Source organism: Neophocaena asiaeorientalis, unplaced genomic scaffold (genome assembly GCF_003031525.2).
Source record: "Neophocaena asiaeorientalis asiaeorientalis breed wild unplaced genomic scaffold, Neophocaena_asiaeorientalis_V1.1 scaffold291, whole genome shotgun sequence".
NCBI lineage: Eukaryota > Metazoa > Chordata > Mammalia > Artiodactyla > Phocoenidae > Neophocaena > Neophocaena asiaeorientalis.
The window spans coordinates 146,118-168,963 of NW_020172735.1; the positions used below are offsets into that span (position 1 = coordinate 146,118).

Below are 22,846 nucleotides of genomic sequence, written 5' to 3' on the forward strand. Positions count from 1 at the left end.
ACCTGCATATTTGTCCCTGAGGCAACAGAGGAATAGTGTTCCAGAGTTGCTTACTTATGCCAGCTCTTGTTGATCTGAGATTTATAATTCAGCTTTCCTCTACGGATTTTGACACTTGGATGTATTCTGCTGTATAGAAATGTACCTGAATTTCCTTTTGGAATTAATTGGCTGGCAACTGAATTGTCTATTTTTAACTTACTTGTTTTCATACTGCTGCTTGGATTGCAATGCCACAAGCAAACCACATGTTTTATCTTTACTAATTCTTTCATTCTTTATAAAATGTATCTATTTTCTTATAAGGATCACACATTGGTAATATTTTTGTCCTTCTAAAAGTAATGTCTCTGAATGTGATGGTGAAGAATGGTAAGTGGAATCATTATGTCCAGAACATTGCTTACATATTGACGTCATGTTTCTTTCTTCATTTGAGCACCTTTTCTCCTTTGGAAATTTACTTGTTTTCATAGATATTTCAGATATTTCATCCTCCTTATACTTGATAAGGAAGTTTATATTTTTTTCTATCTCTCTGTATATGTACATTGAACATGCATATCCATCTCCATTTGATTTCAGTTCTTTTGTACTTTGATGATTTCTGGATCCAAGTTGGAAAAAATATGGACCTAGCCATGCAAGGTTCATCTCTTAATTGCCTTGCTATCCTTTGCCACTGTGCTGCTTATCTTGCATCTCCTATTGGTAACTGAATGCTACATTTATAATCAGAATTATTTCTCTTCTGTGACATTTGCCATTCTTTTTCATCCAGACTATGATCTGCCTTCTGATTTCCATGGAATAATACAAGTGGCCATTACTATACTCCTTCAAGTGCTAGGAGCTTCCAAATATTTTGAATTTTCTCTTATTTTTCTTATTAGGGTGCAGCATAGATGCCAAGCAAGTTGAGGAACAATCTGCAGCTGCAAATGAAGAAGTACTTTTTCCTTTCTGTAGGGAACCAAGTTACTTTGAAATCCCTACAAAAGAATTTCAGCAACCATCACAAATAACAGAGAGCACTATTCATGAAATCCCAACAAAAGACACACCAAGTTCTCATACAACAGGTGCAGGGCATGCTTCATTTACCATTGAATTTGATGACAGTACCCCAGGGAAAGTAACTATTAGAGATCATGTGACAAAATTTACTTCTGATCAGCGCCACAAATCAAAGAAGTCTTCTCCTGGAACTCAAGACCTGCCAGGGATTCAAACTGGAATGATGGCACCAGAAAACAAAGTAGCTGACTGGCTAGCACAGAACAACCCTCCTCAGATGGTATGGGAAAGATCAGAAGAGGATTCCAAAAGTATTAAAAGTGATGTTCCAGTTTACTTAAAAAGGTTGAAAGGTAAAGTGAATTGATCATTTTAGAACTTGCTATTTTGTGGTAAAGTTCAGTCTTCACAGTTACCAACCTACTATTAGATAAACAATTATATGGTATAAAGCTTCTGCATTTTTGTAGGTTTATATTTGATTTTAAAGCTCAAAAGCCAGCCAAACTGCCCACATCCAACTTACTCATTCAAAACAGTCTGCCTTCATTTTCTTGCCAAAACCAGATTGGTTTTGTAAATTTGTATGTATGCCATTAAATATGTTTCTTTTTCTTATGGAAATAAAAGATTCATTCATTTCACCAGTGGAATTCCCTAGAAGGCAGTTCTCATCATTTTCTTGACTTCAGGAAAAGATATATTCAATTCTGTTCTCTATTATGTGCTTCCTGTAAAATAGCAGTATGTAGATTTTGAAAGTTTTAAGCCATTGGCTAATGGGCTGACAGTTCTACTTTGGTAATATAGTCACATTGTTGGTAGAGTGTTTCAGACTCTTCTCAGGTTACTCATGTCATGAAACAAAAATTTTTTTGTTTAGAGATATTGGGAATTAATTGAGTTAAGAATTTTTTCACTAGTAAGACTTTTATAAAAATTGTAGTTGAACGTTTATTTGTGAAATAATTATTATATGTGTTTTATTAGTACAATACTTGACGAAAGTTAGTAAATTCTTTCTTTACACCTGTACATCGAAGTATCAACTGATCATTTTTTCCATTGATTTTGCTAATTAAATTAATTTAGAATTTTCTGAATACAGTTTTATGTTACTCTATCTTAATTTTATTCAACAAGCTGTCTGTAAGGGAAAAGATTGCATGTTAATCTGACCATTCTGTTACTATACAAAAAGTTAAAGAGCTTTAAAAGAACACTCGTTGAGGTCAGAGATTATATATTTACTTACCTTATATCTCTTTCCTGGGGCTTGAGTATGTGATAGGTACTCAGTAATTGGAATAAACAATGAATGGCTTCACTATCATTGACAAGACTGACCCTGGTTTAACCTGTACTTTATGGCTTGGGATTCTGTTCAGCTAATGAAGAAATACCTATTTCTGATTTACTTCTAAGGCATTTCAGGATAGTGAGATGGTGTGATTACCTAATTCTTTGTCAGGGCCTATTTCTATATTTAATTATAATCATAAGCAATTATTACCTGGCATATGAACTTCTAACAGGTGATTGTTGTCTTTACTCCTACTAGATAATAACAAATATATAATTGAGACCTATATCTGTATTGATATATATAGGTTAAAGCTCACAAATGAAAGCTACCCATTTGTAAATTGATCATTTTTATGCATTGAATAAAATAATACTGATATCCTCGTATAATGTAAAAAGTAGTGTGAACTTTGAAAATTTAGAAATGACATCGTCTTTTTTAGACCACCCTTAATAAATGTACAAAAATGAGCTAAAATATCCTTTTAAAAGCCACCATTAAAAAGTACCTTTATGGGACTTCCCTGGAGTTCCAGTGGTTAAGACTTCGTGCTTCCACTGCAGGGGGCACGGGTTCCATCCCTGGTGGGGGAACTAAGATCCCGCATGCCACTCAGTGTGGCAAAAAAAAAAAGAAAACAAATGAAAAACAAAAAACTTTTATTACACCCTTTTATTATAACTGTACTTTAATAATAGACTTTCAGCAACTGTTTAGTCAAAAACTTGAAAGTAGGCAAAACAAAACAGCTTTGCTCCTGCGAGAGTGGAGTGCACGCGCTTTGGGACAGTTAAAGAAAATAATGTTCACAAAGCCCATACACTTTTACCCTTTAGGAGAGTTGCAGCTTTTTTTGGCCACAACTCCTGACTCGGTACAGCTAATCTACCCTTAAAAATACTGAAAGTGGGCTTCCCTGGTGGTGCAGTGGTTGAGAGTCCGCCTGCCAATGCAGGGGACACGGGTTCGTGCCCCGGTCCGGGAAGATCCCACATTCCACAGAGCGGCTGGGCCCGTGAGCCATGGCCGCTGAGCCTGCACATCCAGAGCCTTTGCTCCGTAACAGGAGAGGCCACAACAGTGAGAGGTCCGCGTACCGCAAAAAAAATTTTTTAAATGCTGAAAGAACTTCAACATATTAATGCCTGATTAATAATAGACAAAACAGAATCTTGTTAAGAACAGTTCCAAGTGATTTTTTGTTGTTGTTAAGTAAGAACAGAAATTGCAGTTCTGATCAGATGTGTTATCTTGTATAACACTGAAAAATGCAAAAAGAATAATAATTTTTGAAAAAAGAAAATGGCTAATCTATAGAGAATTTTTAACCTATAACTTAAAGAAAAGATACTGAAAGGACCTGATGCCAAATAAGTGCCAAATTTTTGTATGGTGTTATAAGAACTAAATTCTGTAAAGATGGCATTTTCATATTGTATATGTGTGTAATATGGGTTATCTGGTCTTACTACACATGAAATATGGGAGTTTATTTATTTACGGCTCTCACAAACTGGATTCCTTTTCAGTGCATCCAGTGCAACATGAAATAGGTTGTACAGTGTCCTGTTTTTAATGAGTTTTGTATTTGAACTAGTAGTTTTCTTTGGTTCTGCATTCCATCTGCCTATCCCTGATTCCTAGCTTAATTACCAAGGCACGAATTCCATTAATTAAATTAAACACCATTTTTTTCCTTTCAGGTTGCATTTTCAGTAGTTGCTAGTTTGAAGAAAGATTTTCAGATTTAGTCCTGGAAATATTGGAATACACGTGGTTGACTGGAGTATTTTATAGCTTTCTTCTAAAGAGCTATCATTTAAGCCCTCATTTGTGGTTCAGCCCTCATTTGTGATTCAATCTAAAACATGCATAGAATAACTCTTGACTTTCCATTAAATTCATGCTGTAATAATATAATAATTGTCATTTGATTATTTCTTCTAGTATACTTATTATTTAGGTAATAAGAATTCTGAATCAGTGAAAAATCAAGTAATTTTTATAAAGTTTCACATTTAATCCCTAGTAGAACTATGACGGGTAACAAAAAAAACCTCTGGTAAGAAGCTGATGTTTTCAGAATTCAACTACAGTATTCTAACTTCACTCGCTCTATATGCTTAACAGAGAAGACATATTTTTATCTAGTTATATTTAGCGCCATGCCATTTGTCTGGTAGATTTATGTAGGATTTCATAGACTGCGCTTTTCCATGCTAGGCCTTTTAGGATGCTTTATTTAACTCGCTGAAGCCACCAGAGTTTAAATGAGCACACATGCAAAATTGCGAAAATTCTCATAGCTAGAAAGAGGTTTGTAAAGAATTATACAATAATTGGTGGAAACTACAAATTTGCATTTTTATATTAAAAAGGCAAGGTATGCTATATTTTTGGAAGTTTTGAACGTCACTGAAAGTTAAGTTTCATCACATTTTTATGGCATTTGCATTCTCTTTTCCTATGTAATGATAAGCACCTCAGTGGGATCACACTTTTTTCTGTCTTTTTCTCTCTAATGCTAAAAATAAATTTTTGATTGCTTAAATAAGGTATAAGGCTTAAAGCCAGGATTAATGTTTAATGTTATAAATACAGACTGTCACAGAGATATAGCATTGCTTATCTGTTAAGGCACTGGTGAACCAGTTAAAATTTGGAGAAAGAAAAGTAATCCTATTCAGTTGTTTATAAAGGACTCATTGTTGGTTGATAAAATTTGAATGTAAGCATTGCAATTGAGGGAAGTTTGCCGAGCCTGTTACTGAAAAGAACATATGACTTTTGATTGAAAAGGGGGAGGGGGCAAAACAAGCAGCACTTTTGTATGTGCTTCTAATTTTCTACATGGGATTTTTTCCTTCTCTATTATGCGGTTTCTTTTTTTGTGTCCAGGAAATAAACATGATGATGGCACACAAAGCGACTCAGAAAATGCTGGGGCTCACAGGCGCTGTAGCAAACGTGCAACTCTTGAGGAACACTTAAGGCGCCACCATTCAGAACAGAAAAAGCTACAGAAGGCCCAGGCTACTGAAAAGCATCAAGACCAAGCTGTTGTAAGTCACACTGCTTTTATGATTGCATTCTTTGATGAAGACAATCCCAGAAAAAGAAGGTCATATTCTTTTACTCACAGTACAGGAATCTTGTGTCAGGAAACTACTTATTCAGCACCACATACAAAACTTGAAAAAACAAAATCTCCAACAGCAGATGCCAAAGTGGTTTCTTTGTCTTTACAGACTAGTTCTGCGCACCACAGAGGGGGGCATGGTGTTCCACATGGGAAATTGTTAAAACAGAAATCAGAGGAGCCATCGGTGTCAATTCCCTTCCTACAAACTGCATTATTAAGAAGTTCAGGGAGTCTGGGGCACAGACCAAGCCAGGAGATGGATAAAATGTTAAAAAATCAAGCTACTTCTGCTGCTTCTGAAAAGGATAATGATGATGACCAAAGTGACAAGGGTACTTATACCATTGAGTTAGAGAATCCCAACAGTGAGGAAGTGGAAGCAAGAAAAATGATTGACAAGGTAAATAATTGAAATTTGGGTATGATATTAGTTTTCTCGTGGTATATCACTATTGGAAATTACTAGAGAGGATAAAATGTTCTCATGTAGTCAGTATCTTGAAACTTTAGGATTTTGTTAGGGAACTGCAAGACTAACAATAAGACCAGAATGCTTTCTGATTTTATTCTGCTTATATTCTGAATTTGCCCGAGTTTCATATGTAAAGTCCTGTACGTATAAGCTGATTGGACCTTTTAAAGTTGTATAAATTTAAGATTGACTTTTCAAATGCTATACTTTGGCCAGTCTCACTTTGCATTTATTTAAAAACTAAAAATCAAAGCCAGATTGCTATGACTCTGTTAATATAAACATGAACATTAACTGATAATAAACAAAGGTTTCCTGCCTTCTAATTTCATTTTGGAAGCAGATGAAAATACATGTTTTAATCAATTTTGTTCTTTTTCCTTAGTTTCTTCTCTTAATTTCTATTAAGTGCTGTCTGTGGTGATAGAAAAGTGTATAAAAACAAAATCAGTGTGTTTATGATACTCTGAGTTTAACCAAGTATATACCTAGTCATGATGATTATTTACGTTTCAGATTTGTTTTTTGATGTTATTGGTTAATGTGTATAATGATTGTTGTATGGTTTAAAAAGTAGTTTTGCTCCCAGTAATGGAAGGTTGACTTTAGAATCAGCTGTATATTTTATCCCCTGGAAGATAGAATCATAAATTTGGCTAAACATTAATCCCTTGTTCAAGTTCTTGTTACTCAGCACATGAGCAGCATTAGCGTCATTAGGGAACTTGTTAGAAGTACAAAATCTCAGGCCCATCTTAACCATACTGAATCAGAATCTGCTTAAAAGCAGGGTTCATATGCACATTAACATTTGAGATGCACTAGTTCAGATGATGAGTTTACAGAGTGGTCTTTTAGAGAGCAGACGAGGTAAATAACCCTTTGGGATACAGGAAAATTATTAGGACTTAGGTTTACTTTTTTTAATATATATAAATTTATTTATTTTATTTATCTTTGGCTGCATTGCGTCTTCGTTTCTGCGCGCGGGCTTTCTCTAGTTGCGGCGAGCAGGGACTACTCTTGGTTGCGGTGCGCGGGCTTCTCGTTGCAGTGGCTTCTCTTGTTGCGGAGCACGGGCTCTAGGCACACAGGCTTCAGTAGTTGTTGCACGCGGGCTCAGTAGTTATGGCTCGCGGGCTCTAGAGCACAGGCCTAATAGTTGTGGCACATAGGCTTAGTTGCTTCACGGCATGTGGGATCTTCCCGGGCCAGGGCTCGAACCCATGTCCCCTGCATTGGCAAGCAGATTCTTAACCACTCCGCCACCAGGGAAGCCCTGGATTTATGTTTACTTTTCTTTTTTAATTAATTTATTTATTTTTGGCTGCATTGGGTCTTCGTTGCTGCCCACGGGCTTTCTCTAGTTGTGGTGAGCAGGGGCTACTCTTTGTTGTGCGCGGGCTTCCCATTGTGGTGGCTTCTCTTGTTACGGAGCAAGGGCTCTAGAGCGCAGGCCCAGTAGTTGTGGCGCATGGGCTTAGTTGCTCTGTGGCACGTGGGATCTTCCCAGACCAGGGCTCGAACCCGTGTCCCCTGCATTGATAGGCAGATTCTTAACCACTGACTTTTAATTTCATAGTTTTTATTTCTATTTAGGAGTGTGTTCTATAGCATATGTATGTAATTTCTAATATCCATTTATTGAGGAGCACATGATCAGAATTTTTTACTGTTGGGGTATAGACTTCCAAACTTTTGGAGACCCATTAATTTAGGAAATAGATGTTATGAAAGTTGTTAATAAGCGAAATAAAGCAATTAAAAAACAGATAAAGTGATTTTTCTGATTATATTAAAGGAAATCTAAGAACACGGTGGTAACAATAGAAAATGACTCTTGGTGATTTCGAATTATTTTCATCATTGAGAATCAATAATGACATTTCTGTCAGATTATTATAAAGTTTATAATTTTTCCTCTGGTTATTGAGAACAAGTATAGTGCTATTTAAAATACTGTCAAATAGAAAATAAAAGGATAGGTTTTGAAAAAAAAAAAAGAATGCTAAGAAGTTTTAAAATTCAGATTATATTAATTTTATCCTATTATATAGCTTTGTTTGGTTTATGGATATTTCATTCATAATTATTGATGTTTTCTCTATTAAAAGATCTTACAGTGAGGGGTTATATTGTAGTATTTAAGAACGTGAACACTTGCAGGCAGACAGATTTGAGATTAAGTGCAAACCCTACATGTACTAGATATAAGTACATTGAGTAAACTCGAGTAAACTAACATCTTTAAGCCTGTGTTTATTTTTTTAATAAACTGGAGGAGATTTCACTAGGTTATGAAAAGGATTCAGTAAAATATATAAAAGTCTTATTACAATGCCTATCTTATAGTGAAAGGTCTATAAATGTTAGCTATGTTATTACCCTTACTAGGAGTTTCCACATATGAATCTCTACACTAGGTATTGATTAATCCTGAAAAGTTCCTCAGCATTGAAAGGGCCAAATCTGAAGCTCAAGTGGAAGGTACAGTGCAAGGGAATAGCCTGGCCAGAATAGCAGAAAGCCAAGAAGAAGCCACTGTTGCAGATGAGACTCTTTAAAAGTAAACTGCTGGATAGAGAGAGGGACCGCAAAACCTTGTGTATACCTGCTGTCTATAATTATCATAAGCATCTTTTTTTCATTTTCAAAAAGAGCCCCAGTTTCAATGGCGAATTATACGGTCACACTATGGATAAAGGAAACCAAGTTTAAAGCAGGATTCATTTAAGGGAATAATGTCAGGATGTGACTAAGTAGATAATTCAGAGTCATTCTTGGTTTGTATAAACCAGAAAACAAAGCTAAGACCGTAAGTCTAGGGAAAAACAAGAATCACTACATTATCTTGTGAATACCAAAGAAAAAGAGCCGAGATTCTACTAGCTGTGGTTAAAGCTAGAGGTCAGATTCAGGCTAACTGAAGTCAGGCTCTGGGGAAACAAATGTCTGAAGAAAATGAGGTAACCTGTGGGCATGAAGAAAACAAAGACCAAAAATAGTCAGAATCATGGCATAAGAAGGACTTTGGGAGGATGGGAGTAGATTCAAGCGTCATATCAAATTGCTTGGGTAAGTTCTGTCATCCGTTTTCTCCCTTTTGAAGTTAGGGCATGTGGGATGGAAGTTGGGACCATCAGCTGTTGCCCATCTGAATTTAATTGTTGTTTGGTCCTGAAAAAATGTGGTCTCTTTCCCTTTTTACTCCCTTATTTGAGAGCTAGTTTATTTCATTAATTTATACTTTTATCAACCTTTATTCAGCATCAACCATATGCCAGGCTTTGTGTTAGGAGAGCGAGATTGAAATTGAAAAGACAGAGTTCTTCCCCTCAATAACTAAGTATGTGGAGGGACGGAAATACACAAGTAAAAACATACGAATTAAAAAAGGTATGATGAATGCTTTGATAAACAAACTGTTCAAGGAAGGGTACCCAATAGCTTACGTGAGGGGATCTCAGGTTAAATATCTTCTCCTCAGAGAAGTCTTTAGCTATCCAATCTAAGGAAACCTCCCCTAGTCACTGTCAAATCAGCTTGTTTCATTTTAATCATAAGCTTTGTAACCAGTTGATAGTTTCCTATTTATTTATTTGCCTCCCCACTCCCCTATAACACACACACACGCGTGCATCTGCACACAAGAATATAAACTTCATGACTGCAGGAACCTAGTGCCTGGTATATAAAATGTCCTCAATAAATATTGAATTTAATTGCCAACTGAGCTCATTTTGAAACGTGGAATTAATCCTTTAAAAGGTATGGTCAAGGAGGGTTTTCCAAAAATATGGAGCAACCTCTTCAAAAGCACAGGAAGGTAGAGGACTTGTTCAGAGGACCACAGTTACTTTTAGAGAGATGAAATTGGACTGGATCTTGAAGGCCCCTACATATCATACTAAGAACTTTAGATTTTTTAATGCTAAAGGCAGTGGTGAATCATTGAAAACTTTTAAATCTGGCAGTGATGTGCAAATCACTGTCATAAGTGTGAAGAATGGATTGAAAATTGGAAAGGCTGGAAGCAGAGAAGGCAATTAAAAAGCTGCTGACATGTCCAGTAGTCAGTTGGATATAAAGGTCTGGATCTTAGGAAAGGTATAAAGGTCTGGGCTAAAGTAACAGTTTTGGAATTATAAGAGAGTAGATGTGAATGCAAAATAATAGATAGCGTGAGAAGAGGCAAAGTATGAAATTATTAGCAACACCAGTATGGGTGGACAAAGGAATAAGAGTGAATAAAGGAGGATCAAACAGAGGATTAAGAGAAAACCAAAAGGAAATAGTATCTTGGAATCAAAAACTCACTTACTCAAGAAGTGAGTAAGCAGCAGTGTTATGTGATACACTAATATTAAATATAAGTACTAGAATGCCTTTTCAGTTTTTCCCCAAAATACATTGTATTCCTGGGTCTAGAGAAGATAAGCAGAACATATATTTACATCTTAACTCAGGAGAAGTTGCATACTGTTAAAATATGATCTCTTTAAAGAGATGATCAAGCTGAAATCCTCTTATCTTTTTCAGTGCTGGTTGTATTGTTAGGTAGTTAAAAGGTGCTGAGATATCCACACCCCAACCCCCAAGTTATGGGATTACAGCATTTTGGTTTGTACTTTTGTGTTGTGTGTTTGTCAGTAGATAAACTTATTTTATGCTTTGTCCCCAAATTTACCTTTTATAATATTAACACAAATGTCTGTTATTTATAAAGAACTCTTAAGTTTTACATCTAAGCTTACATGGAGATGCGCTATAATAAGAAAGTGCTGTTAACTGCCTGGATTAAAGGTAATTATCTTCCATTGCAATGATAATCTCCCCTAGACCTCCCTCCTTTGACTTCCCTATGATACCTAGAGAACCCATCATAGTACCAGCTTCTTTCCCCACTCCTTCGTCCACAGTACTGCTGAGGGAAGAGGAGGATGTTGTCAGGGCTGCTTCATAGCCTTTCAAGCTAAATGACAAAGATTTGTAGTGAAAACAGAAGGCTAAATATTAAATGAAAAGGGAAGAATTGGTCATTGTAGAGGGCTTGAGGTTCTTTTGAAAAAGTATTTCTCTTCTCCATAAATTTCATACCATAGACCAGTTCTTCCAGATACTTCTCCTTTCCTGAGTTTTGACTCCCGAAATACCTCTTATTAGCATATTCTCTCCCCTCATGGGGCCTTGTATCTATCAGTGCTGATTCTATAGGCAGCAGGTGGTAGGGAAAAATGCAGAACCAGGAGAACTATAACAAGACTGGAAACATGGAATGAAGAACATCTACAGCAGTGTGTCAGCCCAGAGGAAGTCCATGCTGAGAACCTAGATTCAGGTTTAAGCAGTTTGGAATGGGGATATTCCAAACTCAAGTTCACAGCAAGATTTTACATTAGCTCCAAGTCAGAGCCAGGGAACTATGATAAACCAGAGTCAGAATCTAGGTAGAGAGTGCCAGTTAGAACACAGAGGAAGGAGGCATGTTCAAAGTCCACTCAAACACCCAATCAAGATGTATGGGAACTAAAGGATAAGAGATCAAATAAGAGCTTGAGTCGTAAGAGAGGACATTGATAACAGAGGCTGCATTTGGATTTTGACTTAACATTTTTTTCTACTTCCTGTCAATCCAGAAATAATCTGAGTTAATGGGCCAAAGCAAATAGTGGTTCTTAACAGGTAAATTATGACAGCTTGATTTTTCTTCCTCTCATACTAATCTTCTTTCTTGCGGTCTCTTCACTGAACAATTTTTTAAAAAATTTTCTATCAGGAGAATTTATTTTTGGTCACTCTGATTAATGCTCCTCTCCCCTTCTTAGCACCCCCTTGTTCTTCTTAGGTATAGGAAACCCTATCCTGCTATATTAATTCCCAAAGCTGCATAAGGGAACCCTCACCTTTTTTTCAGTCAAAAGCTTAACATTTAATATGTTTACCCCTGTTTTCCTTTCTCTATTATTGTATGATATCTTATTTGTTTTCCTGCTTTTAAGGGGCTTTCCACTTACTGTGCCCTAGTCTAATGAGCTCTTCCCTGTGTGGTTTTTTTGTTTTGTTTTGTTTTTGCATGCCTACCTCCTTCTCCTAATTTACTTTCAGAGGCTTTCTTTAACCACCCTACCTAAAATAGTCCTAGCATTCCCCTCTTACTACCATGTTTGATTTTCTTTATAGAACTTACCTCTAGCTAGTTTATTTTCTTTCTGTCCTTTCTAGAATGATCTTATTTGCCTTAACCATTTCTGTATGTCTTGTGCCTTGAACAGTGCCTGGTATGTAGTAGACACTCAATATCTGTTGAATGAATGAATGAGAAAGAAAAATTTTTGACATGCTTTTTTCATTTTTATCAATATTTGTATGTGGTTAGCTATATATTAGCTAAATTATTTCACTGAATTTATAGATTGGTTAAATCCAATCAGGCCTCCACAAACAGGTTTTCCTGTATTTTATGTGCTGAAACTAGTTTATATCTTGATTTCAAAGTAACTTGTTAAAATGTATAATTTAAAACCTTGTATGTTTTATAAGCTTCTCTTTGTACTAAGAAACATGATTTCTTGTACTAAGAAACATGGTTGTGTCAGAAGAAATGTATAAGTTTCAGGGGAATTGCCTTGATTAGTAGAAAACTAGAGATACCTTTGCATTTCTAGTGGTACCTACCTAACGACTTAGTGCTTAAGAATCTTTGGCAAGGAAAGGAAGGGTAAGATCGTCATTGACGAGTAGTCAGATTTTAGGGATGAAAGAAAAGAATTCATGACAGTGAAATAAGCCATAAAGAGGAGAGAAATCAGACATTCTAACTATAGAAGCATTAGAGTAGACCTGAGTGTGATTTGAGTATGCAAAGGAGGAGCTAATAGAAAAAGAATGGTAAACAGTGATGGAAAGGGAAGAGATTGTGGCTGTAAGACTCCTAAGGAATGGGAAGAATCAAGGATGTAGGATAGATTTGGGGAGAGGACAAAGATTTACCCAGACAGGTGAAAAGGAAGAAGGTAAGGCCAGATAGTGCCCTTTTTAAAAAACTGAGGTAAAATTCACACGACATTTACCATGTTAGCCATTTAAAGTGTGCAGTCTGTTGATATTTAGCACATTCACGGTGTTATGCAGCCATCAGCACTGTCTAATTCCTGGACATTTTCATCACCCTAAAAAGAAATCCCATACCTATTAAGCAGTCACTTCAGATTCCTCTGTCCCCCAGCTCCTGGCAACCACTAATCTTTCTGCATCAGTGGATTAGCTTATTCTGGCCATGTCATATAAATGGAATCTCATAGTATGTGGCCTTTTATGACTTGCTACTTTTCACTTAGCATATCTTTTCAAGGTTCATCCATGCTATAGCATGCATCAACACTTCATTCCTTTTTATGACTGAATAATATACCATTGTGTGGATATACCACACTTTATTTATCCATTCATCCATTAACAGACATTTGGGTTGTTTCTACCTTTTGGCTGTTGTGAATAATGCTCCATGAGCATGCATGTACATGTGTTTATTTGTATACCATGATAAATTATAAAATATCTCTCCTACCCCCATTCTGAACTCCTTTTTTTCTAACAATTTTGTCTGAATTTTCAGTTTAGAAGTTGATTACAAATATGTTATAAAAATAACAATGTTAAACATTCAGAACCATTTATTCCACTGAATTTGTGGGACTTTGCATTTTAAAAATGAATTAGATTTTCATGGAAAGTTACAAGTTAAAAAAAATTCTCTATTAAATCTTCCTGATTTTGTTCCCTGATGTTAGCAGCTAGCATTCTGCATAGTTCTTGAACTATTTATGTGTGAAGTGATTTCCAGAAACCATGGGAACCTCTACTATTGATTTGAACTGGTAGAGACCCTGCTCTCCTTACCCAGGAGGTCGTTGCTCATTGAAGAAAGAGACGTTCTCATCATCTGAGGGTGAAACTTCAGTGCATTTTTGCTTAGACCCTTTGATATGATCAGTATACTAATGCAGTACCATTCTTCAGTTGTTATTTTAAAATAGGCCTACAAAAGCTTGATGTTTAACCTTTTATGTTTCTCATTTCTGTGGGAAGATGAATTCTGAATTTCAACTGATATGGAAATTTTTTTAACTAATAAAGGGCTATTGCTATTGAATTGCCATTTTACTCTACATTTGTATTATCGTATTTCTATGCCTAAGTCTTCTCCCTTCCCCCACCCCTTTTGTCTCCACTTTCTGTCACAAGAAGCAAGCCACCTGTGTCTGAGGTTGCCAAATGTAATTTGACCTCTTTTTACAAGTATTCAGTAGGTGGAATATTTACCCCCATGAAAGTTAATCCTGTGTTCTTCGGTTTGATAATACCATTATTCCCCCTTCCCCAACCTCCAATTTCAGAATTAGAAACGGTGGACATTTTTAGTATAGTCTGAACTTTTAAACAAAAATGCCGTTAATGGTAATATGCTAGTGAAAAACCAAGGGCAAACTTTTCATAGGCTTGGTTTGTGTTGTATATACTAGCCTTTATCATCTGAAGAATGTTTAGTTTCTTTACATTTAAAACTAAAATCTAAGAATATTGTCTGGTTCTTATAGAAATATTGTTTTAACTGCAAAATACCCCTGCAAGGTTCAGGTGACGTTCTCTTTTTTTTTTTCTAAGATCCTGTTTTGGACTAAACTCCTCGAGAGCAAGGAATGAGTTATATCTATATTATATATATATTAAATGCCCTATGGTGGTGAGCCCAGTAGCCTACAAATAACAAGTACTATGTCTCAGTAACAGGTTGTTAAAATTGTTTAAAGTAGTCAATGAGATATAGATGTGAAATCCCAAAGTGAGATGCCAGATTATCACATACACATATTCAAAAGAAAAGATTGAGAACATGTTCCATAATTCTGTCTTCTTACCCTAAACCTAGAGGCTGTGGGGAGGGTCACAGGTCACTCCCCCATATAGAGATGCATCCACCTGGATCATGGGAACTATAGGAGAGAGCACATGAAAGCCACTCCCAACCCCTAAGATAAATATTTAAGTTATCTTTAAACTGCCAGTCCCAGAGAGCTCAGAGAATATAAGTTCAAGAAGAAATTTCCTGTTCCCATATCACTCCTCCTTCCTCCCCATGCCGTTCAGAAGAATTAAAAACTAACTGACAAACTTGGGGAGGAGGGTACTACTTAAAGTGGAAGCATAAAAGCTGGACAGATACCTGATCTCTCTCCCTTCCTCAGTTTAGACTTCTAGCCTAAAAAAGTTCCTAGTTGAGTGAGGGACACCTGATTTTGTACTCTATCAGGTTAGGGGGTTTAACTGAGCCCTGGTCAGAGTGGGGAAGAGAAGAGATTCATGAGCCTGGGTTAGTATACTGTATTTGAAATACCCTTGAGCCATCTAGGAGGAGAAAGTACAGATAGGTGAGCAGCTGTCTACAGTTGGTGATTTAAGTGATGCCTTGGATATGGGTGGAATCACCTAGGGACAAAATCTAGAATGAAAAGATGAGAAGATCTAGCAAACTTGGTGTCTGCTTTGAGGAGCTCTTAAGTTCTGTTTAAGCATTATATTGCATGTCAGATTATATGTACTTTTTTAGGTATGGAAAGTATGTATTATAGCTTCAAAGTACATAGACAGTATAGCTGTTTCTGTCTTTGTTTTCACACGAAAGTTGTGGATTTTTTGTACCTAGACACAAAAATGACAGTTTGGATTTCAAGCTGAGCTAGTTATAACTATTACTAATTTTTCAAAACACTATCAAAAATACGGGTATGAACTTTGAAGGTTTTTTTGCTCATACAGCAGTACTTCAGGCCCTTTCACTTGCTTGGAAAATAAATTGCTACTTCTCTGACAGATATATATGCACAGCTATCTCTGATGTTTTAAGAGGAATCTGTAGAAAGTCATCTGAGTACTCTCTCTGTACAACTTCAGTCCCCTTCCCTAAAAACATTAGTTCTCTGTGTGTGGGTCATTTGTTATTGTTTCAAAATAGTGTCAGAAGCGATTTGGAGAGATTTAATATATTTGAAACTGCTGGTGCTTAGATATTTGAGGAAATCAAGTTTTGGAAGTCCATTATTAGAATTAAATATCATCAAATCAGAAATTAACTGAAGGTAATTTGTAAATTAACATGCCAGAGAGATACAACATGCAAGTAATCACATATGGTTATTTTTGTCTTTTACTCCCAAACTTGAACTATAATTTTTTTTCTAGTAATTATACAAATAAGGAAATAAACTTCAGTAAATGTGGAGTTCAGTGACTTGAGTTAGAAATAATTTTTAAATTTTATTTTAAGTTAGTCAGGTAACTTAGTTCTAATTTCTTTCTTTATAAGTGGGGTTGAAGGCAGAGCACATGGAAAGGTATACTTCGCAGGTTTTATTGCTGTTCTTGTTAAACTTACTAATTCTGCTGTTTAGCAAAATGAAGCAGGATTGTTTTTTTCCTTCTGTACACTGTGCTTCCATATATTATTAAAATTTGTATTTGATTTAAAGTTAATAATACACAATTTGCTCTTAAAGCAAAGATAATTTAAAATATTGAGTGGTTCAACAGAATATTAAGTTGTAATTCCTGAAAACTATACAGTTATATTTGAATTAAATATTAAGTAATGCCATCTAGTGGTAACATTTCCAAGTTTAGTGAATTTGAAAATTTGGTATCTGCTTTACTAAATGTGGACTTCAGAATTTATCAGCTGGTATACTGTATCATTAAAAAGGTTTCTGGAAAACAGTCTAACCTAAGGGTTTTTCCCTTTTTGGTGGAAAATGAAGGCTCTTTGGTTATGTTCTAAAGATCCTTTCTACAAAGTGCTAATTGAAACACGTTATTATTCTTTATTGTGATAATTAGAGCCACAACTATTACCTGTAAATAATAAGCACTGGGAACAAAGTAGGCTTAATAGTAAAACAGAATGTTAACGTTTATTTAGTTATAACCTTTTCCCAGTCTATTCAGGGGCTATTATGTGCCAATAAATAAGTAAGACTCAGGTAACTGCCCTTAAAGGCACATGATTGATTGTTGGTCTCTGTGTTTAGAATATTTCAGAAGTGTTGACCATAGACAGCCTTCTTATTGAAAATGCTGATCTGTGTGAACAGACTCAGGAATCTGCATTTCAGACAAAGGCCTTTAAGTTTAAAAAATTATGTTATATTCTATACAAAGTTTGAGAATTATGGTATATTCTATACAAAGATCATATGTTAAAATCTGTTACTTATGACCTTAGAAAACTATATGTATAAATTTAACTCATATATGTAAATGTTAAGCATCTGTTAGGGAAGGAACAGATAAAATCAGCCATACCTTTAAGCTTCCAACATGCTCCTCAAAAATAACAGCAAAGAGGGCCTCCCTCGTGGCGCAGTGGTTGAGAGTCCGCCTGCCAATGCAGGGGACACAGGTCCTGCCCCAGTCCAGGAAGATCCCACATGCTGCGGAGCGGCTGGGCCCGTGAGCCATGACCGTTGAGCCTGCGCGTCCAGAGCCTGTGCTCCGCAACGGGAGAGGCCACAACAGTGAGAGGCCTGCATACCGCAAAAAAAAAATAAATAAATAACAGCAAAGAGACAAGCTGAAAACAAGCTGAAGTGGTGTGGTACTCTTTCCTAACTCTTGGCATTATTGTAATGCTTAATATTATTAACATCTTTTAACAAAGCAAATGTAATATCCTGAATATCTCTTACTTATTATCAAATAGTACATTTTGCTAAATGTTTAAAAAGGACATTTACATAAGCTGTCACTGCCCTGTTTTTTCTCTAGCTATTACTCCTATTGGATGTTACCCTATCATTAAACAAGTTTCCCTCATTATTGAAGTTACCTATGAAATTAACTTGAAATATTATTTGCCTCTGAAGTTACTGATAATACTCATATTAATCTGGTACTCAGACTTCTCATTTATAAAGTAATTTTCTCCTCCTAGGTATTTGGAGTAGATGACAATCAAGATTATAATAGGCCTGTTATCAAAGAAAAACATAAAGATCTGGTAAAAGATTGGGCTCTCAATTCTGCTGCAGTAGTAATGGAAGAAAGAAAACCACTGAGTACACCTGGATTTCACAGCTCAGAGGTATACACATCTTTCTCATATTTTTTACACGCACAAAATGTAAATTTTTATCATTTGTAAGTACAGCTGACCCTTGAACAACACGGGTTTGAACTGCGCAGCTCCACTCACACACAGATTTTTTTTCACTAGGTACATACTATGGTAGTACATGATCCATGGTTGGTTGAATCCACAGATTGGGGACCATGGACACAGAGGGCCAACTGCAAAGTTATACATGGATATTTGACTACATAGAGGGCTGGAGCCCTTATTCCCCCCACCCCCCCCACCTTTGTTCAAGGGTCAACTGTATATTATTATAAACAATTGATATATCCTCTTGTAAAATACTTTAAATTAATATGCTTTTGTCAGTGAGTGAAAATGTTAAATTTCAGTAAGCAATTAATGAGCTATATGCTCACTAATTGACATTATGAGATAAGACAAAAAAAATTTACACTGCATATACTTTCTAGGAGGTCATGTATTTGGAATGGAAAGATCTGTCATGCCAGGAAACGTGTATGGTAGTGCCTGATATATATAACTTATAAACCTAAATAAGTGCCCTTGTAGTGCAGCCCAGGATGTAACTAGAATAATGTGAAATTAATTAAGGGTGGCTTGGTTAAGGCAGTTTTGGAGTCAGTATAGTATAGTAGAGCTTCTAGGACCTGAGTGCAAATCCCAGAACTGCCACATTTAACAGAATACCTTTGAGTCAGTCATTTCCCCTCTCTCATCTTCAGTTTTCTCATCTATACAAAGGGCATTTTTGATAACACCTATTTACAGGGAAGGATATGAAGCCTGGAAAGTACCCAGCATCATAATTGTCTGAGATTTATGCAGTCAACAAATGTTTATTCCCTTAACAGAAATATTAGAATTTCATTCTACACTGATATGTCGGAAAGAAGTGTTAAAAAATGTATATAACTGAGAATTATTAATTAATTATAATTTATTCAACTAACAAGATCTAACATTCAGTGGACGCTTTCTGCGTACCATTTTACAAATAATGAAACTGAAGTATGTAGAAATTAATTTGGTCAGTGTCTTAAAACTAGTACCTTGTGGAGCCAGAATTTGAACCTCAAGGAGACTTGATTTCTTAACTCATTCTCTTATTCATATATTGCCTTTCAGGAAATGAGTTAATTTAAAATATACAAGTAGTAAATAAATGTTGAATATAAATAAAATAAAACCTTAAGATATAAATAAAATAAAATATAAATGAGGTATTGTATTTGTGAGAAATGTAAGTATTCTTTATAGACAACTAAATACACATATATATTTGCTTATTAATGTAAACATTTTTCCTTTATGGCCTGCTATTTCCTGAAAACTGTCAAAACAGTTACTGTATTTTAGTATTCTTTTTTCCTCCTTCATCTTAGAGAATTTTTATTTTGATTTCTGTTTTACGAGATGCGTAATTATTGAAAGCGAGCGATACTTACTTGAAGCAGTGTTTTAGTATTCTGATTAATCTGTAAAGGGTGCTGGTGATTGTGAACTTGTAGGACTTCCTCTTCTCCTCTCTGTCCCCTCAGCCCATGCCAAGTAAATTTATATATAGCCTGAGTATGTACCTGCCTTTGAAGGAGTCACCTAAACAAGGCATTAGAACAATCTGCACGAATGAGTCTACATAAATGTGTGTCTTTGAAACCCACCCTGTTGTGGGTATTCCTAGCATGATTTGTACTGGTACTTCCTTCAGTCTCAGAACTGTGAGCAGCCCCCATGAAACCTTGGAGGAAATTCAAAGATTCAGCAGATTTTGGTACCCTTAGGCTTCACTGTATGTATGTCACTATGTGTACAACTTACTATTTTAATCTATTATTCTTGAAATCCTATAGTACATAGTCTGTATGAAATATTTATCAGTTTCTAGCCTGTCATTTGACACTTTTAATATTGTTTTGAATAATTCAGAATAAAATTTGGTCAGAGCTTTCCATTCCTTAGTTGTCATTACAGGTTCAATACTAAGCATTGGCTTAAACTTTCAGTGAGGAAACATTTTTTCTACACTCCTAGATCTTCCATATTAAATGCCTAGATTGACCTAATCTTAAGAATTACCAGTATACATCCATAAGTCTGTGGAAGCCTATCATGAATTAAATTCGATTTCACAGTTGACTAAGTACTTGCCTTAAGGATAGATGTAGCCAGGGGCAGGTCTAGGTTCAGACTGGTTATACAAAAATCCTTAAAGGTTGAGTCATTTCTGTCTTCTTCTGGAAGTACTAAAGTGTCGTAGAAAGAAGCCTAAAGCTTTGCGTTTGTTTTTGAAATCCCTGAAGACATGACCTGGGAGATTTAATACTCCTTGAGACTCTGGAACCAATCTGATTCATGGAAACATTTAGAGGGCTGGAGGACAACTTAGAAATAGGTCTTTAAACTCTCTGTTCTGTAGAATGGAGTAGAATTAACTTCACTGTGGTAGCCACAAAGCTATTGTAGTACACCTGAGTTTATTTAGTAGCAGTAAATTTTTAAGCTCTTAAGAGTTTATTTTAGTACCATTGTTAGTACTTAATAAGTACAGAATATTATACTACATTCACAGTAATAATGTAGTTAAAAGAGGTGCCTAGAAAATCTTCAATTTATATATGAGGAAATTTAGTACATGATAATATATCAATGTGAAGTTTAAATATTGCTTTGTATGATAGGTTAAATGGAATTTAATGACTAAATGGAATTCTCTGAACACGAGAATCGGATTTGACCAGACTAGGTCATTGCATTCTCTTCTTTCTCTCCTTTAGGAAGGCACATCTTCATCTGGAAACAAGCGTTGGGTTTCACAGTGGGCTAGTTTGGCTGCCAATCATACAAGGCATGATCAAGAAGAAAGGATAATGGAGTTGTCTGTACCTGTTTCTTTAGAGAATGGTATTTTCTTTCTTTTTTTTGTGAATCATACATCAATTTTTAAAATACTATAAGCCAAATCTATATAGTAAGACATAAATTAAACCTAAATAAACATATTCACATAGTCTCATGCTCATACTGTATATAGATTTTATTTTCAATAAAAATGCAGATATCATCAAAATATAACCCTAACTGAAGATAAAGAGATAATTTGTAGATGAAGCATATATATACATACTCACACAAATTTATATATATACAACATATATATAAATGAAAATTTTAAAATAAGACTAACACAGTTCCAAACTATCCCATTCATTAACACAACAAATATTTAAATGCCACTTTATACCATAGGTTCAATGAAAAAGAATTTACTTAATATGTATTTAATTTACTTAATACATCATTTGCAAACCTATGTAATATGATTTTTATTACCTTTTTATTATTTCTGTGAACTGAAATATAAAGGTTCTTTAAAAAAACACAAAATTATATGCCTCTTATGATTTTGTTATTAGATTCAGTTAATTACGTTCTTAATTAAAAATAAAACTCTCAAGGAGAATTTGTATGTGGCTTTTTACCTGTGTTATTAGTTGTATTATTGGAAATGGAAATAGAAATTTGTTTTGTCTTTGACTTGTGGCACCCAGAAATCTGTTTAGGAATTTTGTAAACATTAGTCAGCAAGTATTTGAGCAAGGTACACATCAGTGTACTAGAAAAGCTCTATAATTTATCACAGAAGCTAGAAGTAATTTTTAATATTACCAAAAACCTTTGGAAAGACAGTAATTTGCAGCTTGGTTCACATAAACTGATTACTGTTTGGGAAACAAAACAGAGAGGCTAGGCAAATTTACAAAAGAATCATTATAAAATTATTATTAGCTGGGGAAAGCAAAATTTTATACTTGTTATAAAAATTAATAGTACTTGGCCTTCATTATTTCATTTCTGTTTCATGTTCTAAATGGACTTACTTAGATAAGCTGATAAATCTACTTGTAATCTAAAATGTTCTCGTCAAATATTCATTGAGTGTGTGTTAGGAGCCAGGACAGTGTGAGAAATCCTAGAAAAATACAAAATGATAAAATAGCTATTACAGTTTAGTGCTTCAAGTAGCACTAAGGAGATAAGACATAACCAAATAACATGATTAATTGCTGAATTAAAGTTACATCAGTTTTCCTACATTAAAACCATAGTATTGCTATGCAATTTAAATGCTAAAATTTTAGAATTATAAAGGGAAGAAAAGACCCATAGAAGCTATATCTAGTATCTTTTTCCCACTTATCCCTGAAAGATTTAAATGCTTTATATGTTAATTTATATTTCCCTAAAAAGATCCCTTTTCTCAGAAATACATTCCATTTATAAGCAGTCAGGAAAGTCCTCCTTAAGTAGTATTCTCAAAGTCTCTCACATGGAAACATCAAAGTTATATATTTTCTCATTGGCTTCTCAGTTTGAGGCTTTAATATACCAGAAGATCATAATTTTAAAATACCTCAGTTTGTAAAATTATGGCAGGTCCTGTCACCTTTTTCTGTTCTTACAATTTTTAAAAATCTTTCAATGAGCTTTGAATTTTTTTTTAGAAAAACTTGTTAAAATTCTACATTTTCTATTTTACTTAGGAAATCCAAACTTGTCATTATTTCAGTAGATAATAATGCTTATTAAAAACCAGGTATGTTATTATTCTTTACTATGTAATTCAAAGTATAACAAATAAACAGTGTTTATTAGTCATTATTTTTGCAATTCTATGTACCCTGCGTAGAGTCCATTTTTTGTGAGTGAAACTTCACAGATGGGACAAGTCACAAAAGCAAGAATGAACACAGTAAACTTCTC

General features: G+C 35.0%; 1 protein-coding gene across 12 annotated transcripts in view; it reads left to right on the top strand.

Annotated features, from left to right (window-relative positions):
* CEP170 (centrosomal protein 170) overlaps positions 1 to 22,846 on the top strand; it is a 147,064-nt gene that overhangs the window by 90,603 nt on the left and 33,615 nt on the right. For 9 of the 12 annotated variants that reach the window (XM_024740470.1, XM_024740472.1, XM_024740475.1 and 6 more), the window contains 5 exons: positions 894 to 1,370; positions 5,222 to 5,385; positions 5,572 to 5,865; positions 17,921 to 18,070; positions 20,860 to 20,986. In XM_024740470.1, coding sequence (XP_024596238.1) covers positions 894 to 1,370; positions 5,222 to 5,385; positions 5,572 to 5,865; positions 17,921 to 18,070; positions 20,860 to 20,986 — 1,212 coding nt within the window. The remainder of the gene's footprint in view (positions 1 to 893; positions 1,371 to 5,221; positions 5,386 to 5,571; positions 5,866 to 17,920; positions 18,071 to 20,859; positions 20,987 to 22,846) is intronic. The other 3 variants (XM_024740478.1, XM_024740479.1, XM_024740476.1) reach the window with 1 other exon arrangement.